At 40.5% G+C, this 21,104-nt stretch overlaps 1 protein-coding gene across 1 annotated transcript in view; it reads right to left on the bottom strand.

Annotated features, from left to right (window-relative positions):
* ncanb (neurocan b) overlaps positions 1-21,104 on the bottom strand; it is a 168,493-nt gene that overhangs the window by 109,837 nt on the left and 37,552 nt on the right. The window contains exon 2 of the mRNA XM_030082709.1: positions 19,114-19,196. Within this exon, the coding sequence (XP_029938569.1) occupies positions 19,114-19,186 (73 nt within the window). The 5' untranslated portion in view covers positions 19,187-19,196. The remainder of the gene's footprint in view (positions 1-19,113; positions 19,197-21,104) is intronic.

The raw sequence follows: 21,104 nt of genomic DNA, 5'->3' as shown, positions 1-21,104 counted from the left end.
TTGGCTGAGAAGACAGAGGTGGCTCATTTACACTGCACACCAAAACACCTTACAAAACAGAAATGCAGCTTATCATCTCCACGCTCTATCTGCTCCTGTTTATCCACTGCGCACAGTGAGGGAATGAGGTTCACCCATAAACCCTGAACCCTCTTTTTTCTCGCTGCCTTATCACTCACTCATCCCTTTCTTCTCACTTCTAAGAACACCGGCAGCAACATGTCACCATGTCTAATCTAATTTGCCCCTAAGCTCAGCATCGGTGCGTGCATTTTCAATCAGCCAGTCTGGGTTTAGCCATGCCGCCAGAGGCATGACGGTCTGTCTTCAGTCCGCTGGTATGGTCCAGGCTAAAATATCTCAACAGCGACTGGACAAATTGCTTGAAAACATGACAAATGCAACCAATTGATTTGACTTTGAAATCCACGAGTTTTTTTCTCTTCTGTCTCTATGAGGTCAACAATTAAAGTTCTGTGAAATATAACAGCTTCAAAGGAGAAGAAACAAAAATTTTCCAAGAGATGCATGAACAAGGTGAGGCACAATCCCTATCCTTTCTCTTCAGAAAGAGAGTATAAAGACAACAAGAAAGCAAAAATAAAAGAAATTGAAGAAGCACTGCGGAGGCGGATGGAACAAACGCTGTGGCAGAAAAACACTGGCGACGATGACCCTATTGATTTCTTTTCATTAGCGATGGTTTTCACCACACACTCTCTGTTTGTTCTGCTCTTCTCCAATTTGATTGAATGCATATTAAAGCGCTACACACTACAGGGGTGGCCTGTCCTGTCTGTAATTAAATGGCAGATTGGTGGAACAATGTTTTTCCAGCGATCACAGGCGCACTCACTGCGTGAGTCGCTCAACCTCTCCGTCCTTCTCTGTACTCTGTCATTTTTTTCTCCATCTCCTGCCATTCTCTTTCTTCCTTCTCTACCCCCGCATTACAACCACCTGCCAGTCGTCAGATGAGCTATTCCACTCACTTCTTTCCCCCAGCTTCCTATTTTTCACCTGGAAGTCTTATTTCCTCTTTATCATCTATCAATCTATTAAGATATACTAGGTTTTTGTTTTATATTTGCAGGATTTGATTTTTGCATTTTCAATCAGTTGGGCCCAAAGATTCAAGTCAGTTGCTGCATCTTTGAATTACATTTTTCCCGTGTGCGTGTATGTGTGTGTGTGTGTGTGTGTGTGTGTGTGTGTGTTTTCACAGAACACTCATCACTAATGCCAACATTTCATTCCTCATGCTTTTCATAAAGCATCCTCCACTGACTCACCGCCACACGCAAACCATTTTTCCTTTCTTGCTGGATGGTTAATGCACCTTTGAATGCACAAAAAAAAGGTGCTTGAATGACTGTCATTGCTCATTCCTGAAGCTGTTAACGCTGCTGCAGTTGTTCAAGCTAAGAGGCTGAGTGCCTCTTCCCTCATGGTGGAGCTTCTGTCTTACTGTCACATTTTTACCCTCCCTGCAGATGCATAAACATGTATTAATATCTACTCCTCTACTCCTCTCAGTGACATCGCCTCAGACAGGCGCTACTTGTCAAGACTCCCTCAACGACTGATCTATGCAGCTCTGCACGTCCCCATCAGGCAGGATTCGTACTCTGAAATGGGCTCTATTTTGGCTTTCAGAGGAGTTCAACCCAGGGTGTGGGGTAATATGTGAAACAACATGCAGGAGGCTTTTCAAATGGTATGAATGAGATGGTAAAATAGGAGCAGAATGGGCTGCTAAGAATGACTAAAATGATTAAAATGACATTCTTTATTTGTTGGGGGTACACATATGTACTGTATCAGCATTTGATTTTTTTTTTTTCTTTCTGATGGTTAAGAATGAAAATTCATGGTACTTATGAATTCAATCTTAATCAGGAGCTGGCTAGTTTATGCTACCACAAAGTAATATTTATTTGCCTTCCCTGAATATTTCCATGACAGCAGTAATTCGAGCTGTCTGGATATTTGCATAAAACCTCTTGAGCCATGTTTTTCCACCAGGACCTGAATATGTGCCAACGAGCTTCCTGTGATGTGACGGATGTGTTGAAGTGTCCCTATAAATGCTCATTGGGGTTTATAGAGGCTGGCGATGGTTGAAAGTCCACGAGAGCCAGAACTCTTTGGTCTTTGAGTATTTCCTCTAAGCTTTGAGGTTCAGGCTCATTATCCAGCAGCAGAATGAATTCTTGTAAGCCAAGAAGAAAACAAAAGGTGTAGCATGTCTCTGAAGAATGGACTCTAGGTTTTTCCTCTGTCAGGGAATAGGTGTACATTTCCAAATCCAGAGCGGGTTCACCCCTCCTGTACTCAAACCACTACTATTTACAGCGGCTTTGTAGCACTTCGTCATTCCCTCACCTGCGTGTCTCCTAACCTGACACAAAAGCTAGAAAACGTGAAAAGCCAAAGAGTTTTACCTTGTTTCCAGGATAAATCATGCACCTATGATTTTTTTTGTTTTTTGTTTTTTTTTTTACTCTTTTCCTTTTCCTTTTCCGGGAGTCAATAGATTTGGATCTCTGGTGTTTTCATCAGTCTTTGGTACATCTGATTAATTTAGTAAAAAATGGTTTAGAGCTCTCTGCATTATAAAGATTAGACTGTAATTGAATATAAAAAGTCCTCTTTTGGAAAAACAATTGAACAATTTAGGAGTGGTTGCTGTGCAATTTAATTGGATATTGTTGAATATTGTATGAAAACATATGATACAATTATTTTTTTGAAAACTTGCTATGACAAAGTGCTACGGGCCTGTTTGTTTATTGTCCTGGCGTGAAGCTAAAAGACAGCAGGAAGTAAACTGACACCTCACTATGTTAAAGGTTTGATCTCAGTGGCGAAGACATTGCAGTGATTGCCGTGACTGAAAAAGTGGCTTTGTGCTCGAAACGAGGCGAAATTAGAGTGGCGCGTTGGAGACGTCTCCAAACCAATTCGCCTGGTAGTCACAGGGACTTCATCAGGTTGTGGAAATGTTGCAGACTTGTCAGAGACTTTCCCTGTTCGTAGAACAAACTAGCATCCCCTTAGGGAGACATCGAGAAAGCCTACTGGAGAAAAATTCTCCAAGAAAATCGAACATGTTTGAATTTCCTGTGACTCCCAAGAGACCCAGCTGGTCTCCTGGAGACACTGCGGAGCTGACTCCTCAACCAGCAGAGACTCCAGTCGGCGCCAAGCCTCCAGGCCTGTGAGATACACCCTGAAGTCACTGATGAGGACTTTGGGGTGGGATTAAGTTTTCTCACTCCTTTTTAAGTGCAAATGAAAGAAATTTGACCTGCCTATTTTCAGTTGAATGTTTTTTTGCATTTGGATATAATTTACATATTACTGATTGAAATGAATTAAACAAACAAACAAAAAAAATCTTATGAAAAATAAGTTAATTGCATCATAACTGTTAAGTGATCAAGACTGCAAACAATTAAACTTTTATTTTCAAGATATGTGTTGAAGATTTTTCTCAGATCTGGGATCATCAATTTTCTTGCTTTTCTTTTTTAAAATCTGTAATTTATTGCAGTGGTTCATACCTTCACCTCACTATATGGGTGTAATGACTGACTGAGCTTTACTGTGCTGATTTTCCTCCCAACACCACACTTAGTTACAACTAATTAACCAATAGAAATGCAGTATGAGATAATCAGTGCAACACCAGTACTTAATACAAGCTCCCTTTGCAAACTGGAATCTCAAGTTGGCCTCTTTTTCCGGGCCACGGAAGTGTCTGTATGCTCGCTCTTTGTCCCTTTTTTTTTTTTTTTTTTTTTTTGGGGGGGGGGGGGGGGAGAGATTCTCTCTGTGTGAATATGAAAATGTTAAAATTGCTCAGTGTGTAGGAGCCTTAAGGAGTTGGCTTTAACCACCCTGTTCTGGATGAAGGAGAGCATGGAAAGTGGAGGTATTTCTTTCACAGCAAATTTAAATGATATACAGTATATTCCCCACAATCACACAGTAATATCAACTGTGGTTCAAAACAACAATTTTGGAGAGTCCCAAAAAAAGTGCTGACCACAGTCCTTCCTCTCTCAGATTCAATGACAGCAGGAGAGCGAAGAGCTCCATGAAGAGATGGGAGGTGGTGTGAGTTTTGCATTATGTTCAGTCTTGAGGTAGGAGCAGTGTACTTCTCGCTCATGCTGACATTGGAGACAATTCTTCATATGTAAAAGATGAAAAAGCACAAATGGTGTAAGTTGGTGAGCCTGGAAAGAGTTGAGCAAAGAAAAATGCATGAGGAAAAACTGAAAGTGGAAACAGGCTGGAGGGATGTTTAACTTTGGAAATTGGAGTGATGTGATGTGGAAAAGAAATCAGGAGCATGGGATAGAAAAAGTAGAGATCCGCTGTCGTGATTCAGGAGGAGGTGGTTGGGCTGACGCAGTGACAGATCTGTGCACATTGGCACATGCGTGCGCGCGCGCGCACACACACACACACACACACACACACACACACACACACACTCACACACAATCAAAAAGCACATCTTTCACAAGAGGCTATCAGATTCCACTCCCTACAGTCACTCTCTTTGCTTTAGCCCCCTTGAGGATGAGGCACTCATCTTTGTTTACCACACATTCAGTCGTGCCCCTCCATCTCTACCACACACACACACACACACACACACACACACACACACACACACACACACACACACACACACACACACACACGTGCGCGCGCATGTAACACATAGACACAAGTTGAGTAAAGCACCGTCCCAGGAGACAATCAAACTGCAATTTCTGAGCCACCTTGCCGAGAGCTTCCTAGGAACAAAAACAGGCAAATTTATTCTTCAGCAAAGAGGCATCAATAATGTTTAATTTGCTTGCCAGTTTCTTGCCAGGTTCCACCTGGATAAGCACCATTTGGGTAACATTTACGCTACTTATACTGCCAATAGCAAGACAGCGCGCTTCAGATGAAGCCAAGCAAGCTTTACAATCACAATCTCATTCACATTCTTCCTCCCATCCTCTCACACTGTCTGTCCATTTTATTGGGACAAATGTTTATCTTTGTCTCCCAGCTGGGGCTGCAATTTGCCTAAATAAATCAAATAAAATCTAATTTTGAATTCTCGTGTCGAAAAGCCTAAATTACACCCAGTAAAAGAACAGGTGAAAATGATTATCGAATGGATCAAAAAATAGAAAATAAAATAAAAATGCTGTCTTCCTCCATCGTAATAGATGTAAACTAGCAACAGCCCCAACACCACCACCTCAAATCTGCATTTAGATGAAAGTGTTGTCAGAGGCTACCCCCCACCCCTCACCTCAGGAGGCTTTCTTTTGTTTGGTTATCTATCCTCATTTCATATTTCTCTTTGTCACACTTTTTTCTATAAACACAGTTCACCTGGCTGTGAGGTGATAAAGAGGAGATGAAATCATGCAGCGAATGCCCAAACAAAACCAAAAAGTGCTTAAGAAAAACATTCAGTGGCACAGAAAGGTGAAGTCCGATGATTTGCGGTGGGCTTTGTTAAATGTTAACAGGTGATCTTTATTGACCTGGTCTTGTGTCTTCCTTCATCATGAGTACTGATAAAGGGCATGGTGCAGGAGGACGCAGCCTTCACTCCCCCTGGAATCCCCACGTCCCACAGCTAGCAGAGAGAGTTCAGATTTTTCGCATTTTCTTGCTGTGGGTTCGCAGTGGCATCTACATGATCATCACCGTTGGCCCATCTGTCTTCCCTTTAGAGGTGCTAGCAAATTATTAAACACAGTCGGAGAGCCTTTATGTGGCTGGCACCGAGCTGCACACAGACACAGGGTGGGCGGTAATGCCATTTTCACTGTAATAGGAACACAATTGCAAACATCATTCCTTGTTTTCTCCCTCTCTTTCGTATTTTGTCTCTCTTTATTTGTTCATGAGAGGACTGCTTTCTAAAGACAAAGGCTGCTTTCTCTTCAATTTGCCCACATCAAATCCGTCAGCCTGCCAGTCAAAAGCTAGATAGAGTGCATCCTCTCCGGTTGTTGCCACTTCACTCCTGCTGCTTGTGTGTCAGCTGATTATGTGTTTGTGTAAGAGTGTGTTTGTGCAGACGAGCGTGTAGGTCATAAATCATGACAGATGAGCTGTCTGACAGAGGCTTGCTGCTATTAGTTGATCACTGTGTTAAGAAATGACAGCTGATACAAGACAAACAACTGGAGCGCAGCAGATTGAGGCTCTGACAGTACTGTTGTTGGTTGAATGCATTGGGATAGTTCACAGCTAAAGACTTTAAACTGATTCAGAAAATCATTATAGAGTTCAACAATTTCTCCTTTTATGCATTTAAGTGGTCAAACATAATTATTCAAATAATTTTGGAAAGCTATTGCATTCACATATCGCACTTTTAGCTTACATGTATACTTTTCCTCTGTTACATGTTCAGATTATCTGCACACTTAAACAAAGAGCACCATGGTGTTTTGATGCAGAAAGAAACACCAAGGGCTGCGTTTCTGCGTTCAGTCTGTGTGATTTGTGTTTCTGCCTTCTGTGCTGCAGCCTATTGTGTTTTTTGGACTTCCGAGTCCATTTTGGACTCTTCTTTTTTTGAACTTTGGAATTTTCTTGTTTTGGGGTTTTTGGTTTTCATTTGTTGACAATTAAATGAGTTTAACTTTCAACCACTTTACACATTTTTATGACCATTAACTCTCTGTTTTGTTTTTCACATGCTAGATGTGTAGAAATGCGTCCTCTCAACCAGACCCTGGATGTCACCCAGAGATGTTGAAAACAAGGGACACCAAGAAAATAACATGAAAAGGAAAAAATGGGATTGCTTCAGCATTGACACTTTACTGTTTGAGAAGGGAAAGAGAAAGAAGAAAGGATGAGGCTAATACTGCCCCGGCCAAGCCCAAAATGATAACCATGGCAACAGAGGCACCACAAACGCAGAAAGAAGGGGATGAAGCTTCTGATCACAGCAGAAAACACACCCATTAAATGATGCTTTAGGGATGGTCTCTTCAAAGGGGGAGATCTGCAGCTATGTACCATATAATGTAAATTCAACATAAACACAACTGGAGTGACGGGGGAGGACAGGTGTCTTCCTTATGTTTCCACAATATTTGATCGGTGGTGTGTGTTTCTGTGCTACCTTTCCCCGACAGAAAGCACAAAGTGTTTGTGTATGTGTGCATGTGCGCGTGCGTGCGTGCGTGTGTGTGTGTTCATGTTGCCTGTCTAAGCACAGCAGGTCTGCCAGGCGGTTGTCACGCAGAGTTTGGAAATAATGTTTCTATGCTGACATTCTTTTGCATGACATCTTCTCGCCAGAGCATCCCTCCAACTCCCACCTGTCTCCTTCTTGTCTCGGAGTCTTCCTCTCAGCTACAAGGTGCTTCTTCTGACTAATGTGCTTCATTGTTTGTCTCTCTCAGTTGTTGCTTATGAAGGTTTTTCTTGATGCCACGAAATATGTTTTCTGATCCATTCTGAAATCAAATTTGGCCCTTACTAAATACATGTTTTAAATGTTTCATTCTTTTTAATCCATTAATGTAATCTGTATTTCAAATAAACTGTAGTTAAGCTAATAAAAAGTCACTCATGAAAAAATAAGGACATCAAAGATTAAACAGCTTTCTCCAACATATACTATAAATATGCAGACAAGTGCATCCATTGAGTTATTACGGATCATAAATGATTACTAGACAGCCGCAGAATTGTGCTTGTGAAATGTATTCTCTTAAAAAATAAAATTAATAAATAAAGGTCCTCCTCAAAAATAAATTTAGTGATTTTGCAATTTAACCATCATATCACAATCCCAGTTCTTAGAATCATTCAGTGTGTAGCCCTCTCAGCCTTCTCCTCAAATGAATGCATCTGAAGTGTTGGTGAAAATCAGAGAGTGTTAATTTAAATAAATGAAACATTTTCTGACATTTAAACAAAGTCTCAGATAATGCAAATCAATTAACCTTTGCTTTGTTTGATATACTTTGTGTTTATGGGATACTGGTTTTAAAATAATGTTGGGTAATAAATTATCTGACTAAATTGTAGACTGAACAAATCGTTCTGTCTCGCTCAACTGTGTTGATGTCTTTGAGCAAAACACTAAAATGGCACTGAATGAACCTCAAGGTGTTCTCTAGCCCTATTAATTGGTGCCATTCATTTTGAGTGTCTATATGTATGTGTATCTCTGTGTGAATAGAGGAAGCGAAGCAATCTCATTAGATTTATGTCAATAAAACATTTTCAACTGAGTTTTATTGACAGAAAACTCAGGACAAAGTTACTTCTCTAGGAGAAAGAATGACTTTATTAACTGTGTTCAAAAAGAGAGTGGAAATCAAAGAGTAGCTTAAAAGTCGAACAAAGAATAAATGGAAAGATGAAGTCAACTTGCAGAAGGCACAATGAAAATTAGAATTTAAAAAAACTACACAGTGATATGATGAAACTATAAACTGTCTATAAACTGTATGTCTTGAAAAAACATTCTCAATTCTTTTTTAGGCTCTGCTGCCAAATAACTGTTTCACAAAGTAATAAAAACAATTGAATGCAGCCTTTACAAACATTGTTCTGTCACTGCAAACATAAAATCCTGTAGACCTTCACTTATGACCACTAAAGTCTGATTAGTCCATCTTCCGTGTGAAAAAATAGTTATATAAAGGCAAAATAGACGACACAATAGTAAAGTAGCTAGTGCTTTCCCAGCAGAGGTTAGTGTTACTACCAGGGTTGGGGAGTAACGGATTTCATGTAACGGTGTTATGTAATTAGGATGCAAACTTTTTTTTTAACAGTAATCTGTTACAGTACATAAAAAAACATGTAATTTCGTTACAGGTATATCTGATGAAAACACGGATTACTGAGCGGGATTACTTTTGAAAATCAGATGGAATATACCAGAAATACAGCAGACAAACGCACCGTGTACAGACATGGTGACACTTTACGGCACTTTACAGCACTTTACAGCACAAACCGCCACACCACCATAGATATATAAACAAGACACGGTAGATATATAAATAATAGACGCCGCATTGACCGCTGTCTTGGAGCAGTCGCCTGCTCTACTATTACATGAATAAAACAACCCGCATTGCCATGAATTTTGCCACCTGCTGCTGGAGTCATGGCTGCTCCAGGTAGAGAAACTCATTCTTTGGTTGCAACTTAGACATCATTTTGTATTTAAGTCAGATGAGGCCCAGAACTTCTCTGCACAATGTAAATTCTGCCTCCCAGCTGTGAAAATGCTCTCAACATCCAGGGACTCATCATCAAACCTGATTCCGCATCTACAGGTATGAAACACATCTGAACTCTCAGTGAAGCTATAGTGTTATTAGCCTGCTAACCTGTCAGTAACCTGCTACTGAGAACCACAGCCTCACCAGGCTGGACTCAGAAGAATCTGATGGAGGCAATAATATCCTCAGCATGTATGGAGGATTTATTGGTGACTGAACAGAACTTCTGTCACTGAGGAATGAATGAACTCTTGGAAAAATATTGAGCATGGCATACCTGAAGACAAAATACTGCGCCGCACTACAGCAGTACAGTTAAACAGCACACAATATAAATGTCTCTGAACACTGCCAATACGGCTCCTGGTGCTGCTGCTGTACTGTATAGCTACTAGTGGACCACAGTTTGAACTGATGGTGCTGATCCTGAGTCAGAAAGAAAGAAATAAAGACAGTAGGTTCAGAGGACTTCATGCTGTTGGTATTAATTTGGGCTGAACAGACAGAGGTCTGCATGTGTTCATAACCCTCAGAGAATTTACTGCTTGCTGTGTGTAGAATTCTGCAGCCTTTGTCTTTATTTTTATGTTTGCTGGTGAAGTAATCTAAAAGTAAATAAAAGTAATCTGATACATTACTTTTTTATTGAAGTAATTAGAGTAAGTTGCTGATTATATTTTTTGACAAGAAACTTGTAAATGCACTGGATTACATTTTTAAAGTAACCCTCCCAACCCTTAGAATTTACTGTGGTTGCAAATATGTTAGCTTTGTGATAGGCTGGAGGTCTGTCCAGGGGGCACTCAGCCTTTCACCCTGTGTTGGTCTGGATATGCTTCGGCTCTATGCAACGTTAACTTGAGCAATGGCTCTAGAGATTGTTTGGATGGATGAAGACACTCCCTCAACATTTTTTTCCACAGTACATTTTCCCCCAAAATGAGATTTATGAGGTAACAGAAACTTTGACCTTCATCCAGTAAAATTTGAAAAGCTTATATTAGAATAAGAGTGAATGTGTTCAACAAACTTAAACAAATAAATATGCACCCCTTAGATATACTACTAATCAGAATTGGAGCAATTGAAAAATTCTGACAACAACGCATCTTGTTCCAAGCAAAACATCCCTCGCATCTCATTTCTAAGTGAGCACAATGAACTAGCAACATGTCACATGGGGAGAAATTCCTTTCATGTTAATGAAATACATGCTCGACAGCCCTTATCACACTAAATATAACCCCACAGCAATAAAATGGTCAAAAAGTCATACTTAACATTTTTTTTTCAAATACTAATGGTACATCATACAGAAGGGCAAATTATCATACAAACACAATAACCATCATACACCTGACCATACTATGTTCTGCTCTTGTGTCTTCTGTGTCTGCTTGCCCCTATTACTCTAGACTGTTGTCTTCTCAGTCTCTGTGTGTATATATAAGTATCTGTCCCACTTGTAATCTTGCCAGTTTTCTGTTGATCCTTGACTGGGTTCCCAGTCTGTGATCTTTGCTTGTACTGTTAGCCTGAACTGCCTTGTGATCTAGTTCTCTCAGGATTTCCAGATATCTTTGAACTTTGGTTGTTTTTCTTGCTTTGTGGGAAGCCTCTTGTTTTTGGAATTCACCTATCTCATTAAAGACTGCTTTTTGCTTGTTCCAACATATGTCCTAAGTTTTCTGTCCAAATGTCACAATAGAATAAACTGTCCATGATGGACCCCGCATAGGACAGATCTTTCCTCAAGGAAACTGTATTCATGATGTCACTGGTCAAAAAGGAGATGGAGCTGGATAGCTCCCTGCTCATTAGATCCCAGTCTTTTAGCCACGTAGGTGGAGTTATCCCCACCTGAGGCTAACACAGCTGCCACCTGGCCTCCTGCACTGAGGGGGTTTTCCATCATTTCTGCTGGCTCTCTGCTCAGCCCCTGTAAGATCCATGGTTGCTCTGGTCTTCTGCTAGAAGAGGATTTTTTTGTTGCCCTTCATACCCCTGTTTTCTCACAATTGTTTTTCTTTTTTTTGCTGTTGACTTCAGGTTTTGCAACTGGAGAAACTTTGCTGCCCGTGACCCGCAAAAATGATTTTCCATTATTGAAGCTGGCCCCCAAAGTGATCGATCTGTAGCCGGATAAGCTTTTGCCATTCTCAGCACTCTGAAGGACCTTTGACTTCCAGCAGAAGATCAAGAACATTCTGCATTCCATGGTGTAGTCCATGTAGATATTAGAGTTTGCTAGCTTCCAGCTTGCAAACTTTTGGCTTGATGATTCCATATAATCCTGCATAGTCTGCCAGCTCTTAGGCTGCTGACTCCTGGGCTACTTAGCCATCATTATCTTTGGCGCCCTGCTCGGCTTCCAGAGGGATTTCGTCGCCCTCTGCCCCATGCTCCGCCCACAGATGAGTTTTGTCAAACTCATCCCTCTGCACTGAAACCATCAGCTTGGACAACTGCTTAGCATTGAGGAAAATTGTTGCATCTTGACTCCTGCTGGTTCCTCCAATGCATTTTGTCACCTTCAGTGTGCAAGAAAGTTTTTTTGTAGGTGGATAAATTATAATATATTGATAAAATAAAGATTGTATCTATATGTTAGACTTTATCCAACTACAACAGGACAGTCAGTGTCAACCCACTGTCTGACTTTACCATTGTTGACTCAGGACCTTGACTCATGGAGGAGTTTCGCCATTGTCATCACAAGCTTCTAGCTCTTTCCAAGAGCAGCTTTGCTAAGTACACCTCTGGCCTCCTGCCAGAGGGTCCTGAGAGGGTCTTTCTCACCTTTGGCCCATGTTTGCTCCTTGGTGGAGCTTTATTGAATTCTGCCCTCTGATGAGCCTTGTTGCGTTGGCTCAGTGCTTGGCCCAAACAGGAGCTTAGTTGTATTTGATCCTCTGCTCAGCACCAGGATATGCCCTCAGCCCCCTGCTTGGCTCCCGGAGGAGCTTTGTAGCCGTGGCCCCCTGCTGAACTCCCAGAGGAGCTCTTACGCCATTGGATCACTCCCGGGCTTCCATTGGTTAGCACCCAGACTATTCAGCCCCCAGACAGGTTTTGTTGCCTCCAGACCCTCGTTTGGCCCTTTGAGGGATTTCATGCCTTTGGCCCTTTGCTCAGCCCCCAGCTGGGCCCCGTGCCAGGCCTGACGGTGACTTTATCGCTTACGGCCTTCTGCTCTGTCCCCGGAGGGATTTTGCCACCATCATCACTCACCCCCAAGGGTGTCTGTTTTTTTTTTGTTTTGTTTTGTTTTTTGTGCCCAGAGTGGTTTTGCCGTCCTCAGTCCCAAAAAGGCCTGTTGGCCTTCAGCCTTCCGCTCGGAAACCTGGACCGTGCTGTCGCCCTTAGCCAACTGTTCAACCCGCTCAGAAAGACTTTGTTGCCTTCAGTCACTTACTCGGTCCACAAGGTGCATTTGCAATGACACTTGGGCTGCCCTTCCCAGTGGTCTTTTCTGTGCACCCTGCTCCTGGACCAACCTTCCGTGTGGCCCTGTCCGATCCGTATCATATGTGGAATAATTTTTAGAATTTGTCTAGACATTGGACAATTAATGTTATGACTTTGTTCTCTTATTCCTGCTCCTCCTCCCACCTGACTTGAAATAAAGCAAGTTATTGAAATGTCTGGCTGTCTTGATTTCTGGTCTGCCTTATTTCCTGTACTATAGGTTTGTTTCTTTTTCTGTATTCCTTCAGAGTTCCTTGGGACATTGCATTTAATGTGGTTCTTGTTCTAGTTTTGTCTTCCAGTTACAGTTTATTCATGTTCCCTGTCTGTTATCATATGTTCCTTACCCCCATCCCCGTGTCTTGGAGCTTGTTTGTGCTCTCTTTCCCTGACAACCATTGACTGCTATCAGGTGCAACTCATTGTCTCTACAATCAATGAGCATATGCACTGTTCCCAGCCTTGTCAGCTGTCAGTTCATTCTATTGATCCTGGGTTTGTAATCAATAATACAATCACTTGCTCACGGCTGGACTTCAACAATTATTTCCGACAATTATTTGGTGGGAAGTCCTTTTGGTTTACAATTTGACCTTCCCTGTCGTTTGATACCCATGTGCAACTTAGGTGCTTCTTCCAAATACAACATCAAACCAAAATGACCATGATGGTTGTAGGCTTCCCGTTTACTACCAACTTGAAATATCTCATCAGATAGCTCTCAGTCAACTTGTTTTCACTTACTAATGCACAACCAATGCAAAAGAAACCACACCACAGTGGCTAGTAGAACCACTGACCATCGAATATTGCAATTGCTGACCAGCCCCAAGACATACTGTCATCATTTTGGCTATCCCTCTTCACTTTGTGCTTGGCACCAAGGAAGAGTAATGTTGCTGTCAGGCCCAGACCTTCTCTTTATCTCCAGTACAGAATTTGTTAAATTTGAATTTGTCATCAGTGCCTGGATTGATTCTTGAGTGACTCCATTTACTTCTTCACTCATTGGTTCTGAACTTCTCTTGACACTTTCTTTTGGACATTGTTCTAAACAATATTTGTTTTATTTTCCCTGCTCATACCTGGTTGTTGTGGACTCTGGACTCTATATTTTCTCTCACCTTATTTTGTGTTTGGTTTCTCTGCTGTTGTATCCTTCTCAGTGCTTTCTCGCCCTGATCTGATTGTCTCTGCGCGACCATGTGTATATATGTGCACGTCTCTGTTTTTCCCTTTAATCTGTTGATTCTTGATTATGTTAGTGGTCGATGATGATCCTCAGTAATCTTAGTCTGCATTCCCTTCCCTTCCTTCATCTGCTTTTTCTCCCTTTTTGTTTTGTGAGAAGACCTATTTTTTCACTTTTAACTTAATTTAACATAACCAAATTCCTAATATTTGCTACACTATATACTACAAAACCAAAATCAAAAACCAATCCTCTGGCACCACAGTCATTTGTTATTATACCAGACAGCTACAACACAATCCCATCCTTCCATTCATTCATCCATCCATCCATCCATCCATCCATTTTTTTCTTGATACTTTTTCCAGGTTAGGTTTCATCCAAAAAAAACTTTCTGCTATTTAAAAAATCAATAGAAATGCAGAGGAAAATGAGACTTGAGGGAAAACCAGAGTTTCAACAAAACAATAGTTTTGTTTTGTTTTTTCTGAAGCACTGGTGGCATATACAGTTGGTATAGAGAGAAATGTTGGTATTCTGTCATGCTGCAGTACATTGTAGCATTTGTCAGTAAGGAATGACCTCGTGCAGTCAAATTTACTGTTGTACCTAAGTTTATGAAATTCAAATGGCACGGCGCAGCAAGTAAATGCATAAGATTACTCAAATTGTACAGTGTATAGAAGTGTCGAGACACAATGCTGGATCAGGGAGGAATGCCAGAGTACCTATACCCACAGATGAAACAAGAAAACTACACAAATGTTAATTATCAAACTCGGAATGCTTTCGAATTATCCAAGAGTGAAAACCACTCTTCCAACGTATAGCCAAAGCACAATATTATCACCTCCCCAGGCCTCCTGATTAAAATAGCACCATCTTACTCCTCCTTTTAGCTCCATTACTAGAATTAACCCTTTCACTGGAGATCGCTCCATCTGTGCTGACGTCAGCCAGGCCATGTTGGTCTCCACAGGATCTCGCCTGAGGCTGCTGCTGTGTCTAATTTCTGCTAATTCTGAAGCATAATAATATATTTATCTCTGGTGGAATGAAGCCAAATGCCAAATTTTCAAAATTCATAAACATGAGCAGAAATAGTAGGATAGAAGAGGAGGAAATATCATGCTATGCAGTTGTACGCACGCACACACACACACACACACACACACACACACACACACACACACACACACACACACACACACACACTTTTTTTCCAATTTATTGCTGCCAACCAAAATGTCAGTTTTTGTGCACTTCCAGTAGTCCTGATACCTACCAATCAGTATTTCTAGTCACTTGATGGAAAAAAACAAAAAAAAAAAAAATAGTTCTGTGAGCAAGACGCTTGAAAAGGAAGGATAGAGTCACTGATGCCCTCCAAATCTGATCTTCTCCAAAGCAGAAACAGGCATAGTCTGTATGGCATAAAAGCTCTGAAAGGCACACAGGAGAGTGTTATCAGGCTCCTTGGAGATGCTCAGTGTTGGCTGCAGCTACCTGGCAGATGTGACCTGAGGCTTTTCATGCAAACATAGACACATAGAGGAAGACAGAAGAGTTGGCTACATTTTTATTATCTCTCTGACTGCGAATCCAAGCCTTGAGTCACACCATGACCCAGTGCCTGGTTCACAGATTTATTTTACTTCCACAGAAGGCAGAAACAAAGCAACACAGGGAGGAGCAGACGGTTGGGGAGGCCACTGAGAGCAGTGAGGGGGCGTGCAGTCTGTCCTGAGCACATGTATATACACACATATGCACTGCAGGAGTGCACAGAGAAGACAAAGAAAGACTGAGCAACATGGATGTGCGTAACACACACTCTTTTCTGGCAGAGCTCCCCGAAACAGACAGATAAATTGTCAAACAGAGAGATGGGGAGGCAGTTGAGCGACTAAGATCTGGCACAGAGATTGACAAATGACTCAGACTTTCATAAAAGTCTTTGCGGAAGAAACTGTATGACACCAATTCTTTTTGTGTCCCACATTGCATGATGCTCAGTCTGGCCCGTTCTCCCTGGAAATCAAGTGTTTAAAAAGTATGCCAGATATGCAAAGGAATGCAAAATGTCAAGTCTCTCTTCTAAAGTTTGGATGACTTGCTGACACTTAATGAAAGGATTAAGATCCTAAACTGCAGCCTTTTAGGTGGATCAAAGCCCCCTTTTTTAATGAGCTCTTCAAATGCACATAGTAGAAATAAATATCTCAGTAGATTTAACAAAATGTCAAAATTAATTCCAGTTCTTAGAAATGGCTGACAGGATGAATGTGTGCATTTGAGTTCACAGATTTGTTATTCTTCTTTAACTTTATCGCCTCTTTCGCATCTTCTGAGAAGAACTGGTGGGATAATTAAAAGCAGATTGAATGAGAGGATTAGGTCTGCTAGTAAGGGCCTGCCACATGTTTATCACATAAACACTGTTGCAGGGATAAATGAAGGGAAACGGACAGTTGGACAAAGAAAATGCCATCACTGCATGTTAATTTCACTGACAGTTGAAAGTACTGTGGTGCAGCTTGTTAATCTCTCTGAAGCCTGCAGCATTTCATGAACTGATGGTCATTATCTACTTTTTTTTCTTCATTTCTTTCTTTTTTTGAGGGGGAGGGGTGGATTTAGTAAACAAATACCTTGAATCTCAGGAGTCCTATTCTGTAGGTGAGGGGCAGCCAATTCTGATTTAAAGGAAGTCCATTTTCACGACTGCTTATTTAGCAGTGTCACGAAATCCAAGAACTGCACTGCACAACGTAGGCAATTAAAAATATCTGAAGAAAACTATCATTAAACATCTTGCAACTTACTTGTGTTAAATGCAATAAATAAAATAAAGTTAAAAAAACTTCAATAACATTAAAAATAGTGATGAGTTCAACATTTCATGAAAGACTTGACTCCATTTTTTTTAAAACAATTTTCCAAATCTGATGTTTTTTTTAATTAACTGAGCGTTCTGTATCTTTCCCTCACTAACTCACAATTATAGACACTTAACTCTCAGTGGTCTTCTCGATCATTTAAGTTTTCACTCTTAACAAAAGTCCAAACTGTTTTCTCAAAATCAAAAAATCAGATTTTCCCACCTCTCTTCAGTGAAGCTCCGCTTCACACTGTTATGATTGGCAAAGTTTTGTCCTGACATGCACCAATCTCAGTCCTCTTGACAAAGGCAAACAAGCCAGTTCCTTGAGAATTGTTTTACTCAGATAAGGAAGATGACTCAAATCCGTCCACCTATCACCGTCCACAAATTTCAATTTGGCTAGTTATGATGAAATCCATGAAACATGCTTGCCCCCAAACTGCAAAGTTTGGACAGAAGACGAGACAGTTTGTGCTTCAACAGATGTTACTGAGGTTATCTGTGGAAAACAAGCCTTTTCATCACAAGATAAGAAAATAATCAACCTGTTATCAGGAGAAAAACAAAAGGTCATTTCCTCTTGTAACTCATACAACAATACCAGCACTCACTTGATTGAAAACTGAAGCTACAGGATTGGGAAGGTAAAAATAAATAAAAAAATAAAAAAATAATAAATAAATAAATGACATCAACATTAATGTATCAGGCAATGCTTCAGTCAACGTCTAACATGGTCAGAAAACAGTTTCTGTTATATGGCAGTCGTATCTGACCTCCTATTTTGTGGAAACTAACATGGAGGAAATATCACAGGGGGTTCACTTCAGCGAGCTTACTGAAGCTCTTAACCTTCATTCATTCTTCAAAAACTAAAATAACGATTACATGATTCCGAAAACTGGAAGCACTCTTACAGCACAGTTGATTTTTGAATTTGAAAATGTTTTGGCATTAATGTTGTAACTATTCAAATACATTAAACACTCTAATCCGTTAATTTGTTTATCAAAATTATTACAATAATAACGCCACATTTGGTTAATTGTTAGTTTCTCAGCATTTATGTGACAGCTCTCTCTGCAAGACTTTCTGCCTCAGTGATGTTGATCATCTTCTGTTTCCTCTCTCCACGCAGAATTGTTTTTCATGCATATCATATCGACGATATTTGATCTAAGGACAGCTACTGCCAAAATTTGCAAACTGTTTCTACAGGTTATACCCATAAAATGTAGTCCAGAAACACGCTGCGGTGAGACATCGTTCACACAATTCCCTGGAAAGTTTCTTTCAGGGCTTTGCTCTTGATTTTACTACATGAAGTGAAGTGATATTTTAAAACTACTCTTTGTGTTCCCATTTTCTTCCTTTCAGAAGAAATAAGGTGGGTGTTGATCGGAAACACAGATTTCAGTTTTATTACCCGTGTTGGGAGTAACGGGTTACAGTTGTTGCATTACTGTAACACAACTACCTCTGTCAGTGACGCACCTGTAACTGATCACACACTGTTAAATTAGCACTACTGGAGCTACATTGGACATTTCACTTTTGCAGTGCATTAAAAAAAAATAACAACAAAAAAACCTGCGCTGCTGTATCTCTCGTCTTCAATTGTTAATGTTTGCATTAACAGCAGCTGTTGCGATAGTGGTAATAGATTGACAACACCTCTGTTTGCTGGAAGAGTAGAGCCTAAAAAAATCTTCAATCAGTAAGCTCTCTTGGCAAGAAAAATGTTCCACTGTAAAACATATAAATATAAAAAGGTATTCATATTAGCCTGTGTTACACAGTACATGTGATGTTTAAAACGGTCTTAAACAGACGCTCACCTGTGTAACTCAGTATTTTGAATAACTGTGAGATTATACATTACACAACCACAGTTTAATATAATGAATGACTCAGTCTTCAGGCTAACTCACACAGTGCTGAAAGTAAGTTTATCATACACGGCACAGTGTGCACATTATTCTATGACAGAGTTGAACATGCATAAGTAACTACTCACTAATAATGTAAGTCAACTATTATCTAATAAAAATAACTAGTAAATGTAATTAAGGACTAAATTTCATTGACTTGAATAACATGATTTTGAGATAAAATCAGAATATATGCAGACAGAATCTTGTAGAAGTCAAAGCAAAGATAATAAGCTTTACAAGCAAGTGGTAAAGTTGCCATCCATGCACATAATAGTCTGTAAGTTGTGTACTGTCTGCTCTGCAGGCCAGGTGTGAGGGACTGCCCAAAGTTTAATGAGGACTCACCACAGCCCACAGTCTGAAGCAGAAGGAGAGCCATCAGGGGCGGCAGTCCACACACAGGGAGTGCGCCCCGCATCCTGCTGCACCTGGAGACAGGGATAGAGAGAGAGAGGAAGGGCGTGTGAACACACAAAGAAACAGAAATCAACACATCGCCCTTGAGAAGTTCTTCTAATACACACTGCACGCTTGGATGAGTCACTGGTAATAATTCCTTTTCATGGTTTTTTTTTTTTTCCCTTGGTGCTCGGTGAGGGCTTCAGGAGAGAAGTGCGGCAGTTCATTCTTCACTTTAATTTGTTTCTTCATAATGTGGGTGGGATGAAGTCCTCTGAAACCCGTTCAAACTGTAACTATGATTAAGCGCTTTTTGGTGCAACACTACAAATAAACTTGATGTGAGAGTTGCATTTAATCATTTTAAAGTACATTGTAAAAATGTGTGATTATTTCTACACTTCACAGACAAATATGGACCTTAATTAAATGCAAAAAGAATTGATTCAGCTACAGTTTCCACAACTTTCCTTCTTTACAGGGTCATTAAAGGTATCCCAGCATGCAGAATGTGGTAGATTGCCACTCTCATAAGATGCTTCATTTTGCAAAGACTGTCTTCTTAACAAGACATGGCTGCAGAACTGTGCTTCCCAACCCGTGGTTTAGGACCCCTTAGGACACCATGCACCACAGAGTGCTTTCGGGACCTTTCCTTTACATTTGTACACGTCAAATAAAAGATAATAAGATGCTTTCTAGAATCTAGAGCAGAAATGGGGAACTGATTATTGCGTTTATCTTTGAGTGCTCCTGTTTTTGAATGTTTGTGAGTCTGGATATGTCCGTCAGTGTTTGGGATCACTGCAATGCTTTGGTAAATCAGAGATCAGAGAGGGGGATCACAGCTTTTCTTTGAGGCAATTTGTGCTCCAAGAAAAACAGGTTGAGAACCACTGTTTTAGAATATGAATGAACACGAGGTTTTGCCAAATGTTTTTTCTCAAGATTCACAGATGGATTTTGTTCTTTGATTCTGCATTTCATTGCTATGAAAACTATATTCTGAAGGGACCGATTCAGAATACATCATGGGATTAGCAGAAATGTTATCACAACGTCAAAATTTCATCTTCACAGAACAGCAAGCAAACATAAGATGGAAACTGAACTACAAAAAAAAGAAAAAAAATGCCTGAAGTAATTTCCTTGCATCTACATGCCTGTGCACATAAAAGTCTCAGCATTAATCCGGGGGCATGTGACCTCTGCTTAATATATTTGCCCAACAAAAGCCAGGGGGACAGAGTCCAAATGAAGTAAGTCGGCCTCTGTCGTGGACCCCAAGTGTAAATAATGAACAGAGTGTCTCCTGGGAGACAGGTCTCAAGGGCAGGAGAAGAGCTAGAGGAAGAGGTGGAGGAAAGGAGGACGGGGAAGGAGGAGAATTTAGAGGCTGGTCGTGAAGATGCTGGACACAGATAGCTGGTGTCAGTTACAACAGCGCCAGCCTCTCTTACTCAATCTCAGAGGTACAGCCAAGGACAAAGACACTGACCTCATACCAAACACTTCCACTGGGCTACAGCTGAATGGAAGCTGTGTAAAGAGTGCTCACTGTGAAAGCAGGGGGTTTTGACAAATAAAAATGATAAAAGTCCATAACCGTGAGAAGAGTAAAACCTGTTTTAGCATTCATGTGTTATACATTATGAATTAAGCAAAATTTTAGGTCTTAGGGTACACTGGATATTAATGACAACTTTTTCCAAATAACAATCTATAAGATAAATACCGAAATGTGCAGACATAACTGAATTGCTGATGGAAACAGTCAATTACTATTATACCTAACAGAATATTAGCCTGATTGGTATAAGAATGATTGGTATAACTTGCTGGTATTGCATTCAAATACTAGCTTTTAAAGCATTATTTATACTGAGTTTCAGGATGCTTGCGTAGTTGAATCAACATTTTATTCCATTTTCACCGAG

Source organism: Salarias fasciatus, chromosome 23 (genome assembly GCF_902148845.1).
Source record: "Salarias fasciatus chromosome 23, fSalaFa1.1, whole genome shotgun sequence".
In the NCBI taxonomy this organism is placed as follows: Eukaryota; Metazoa; Chordata; class Actinopteri; order Blenniiformes; family Blenniidae; genus Salarias; species Salarias fasciatus.
Note: the sequence above shows the minus strand (reverse complement) of the source record. Positions and strands in the feature narration are given on the sequence as shown.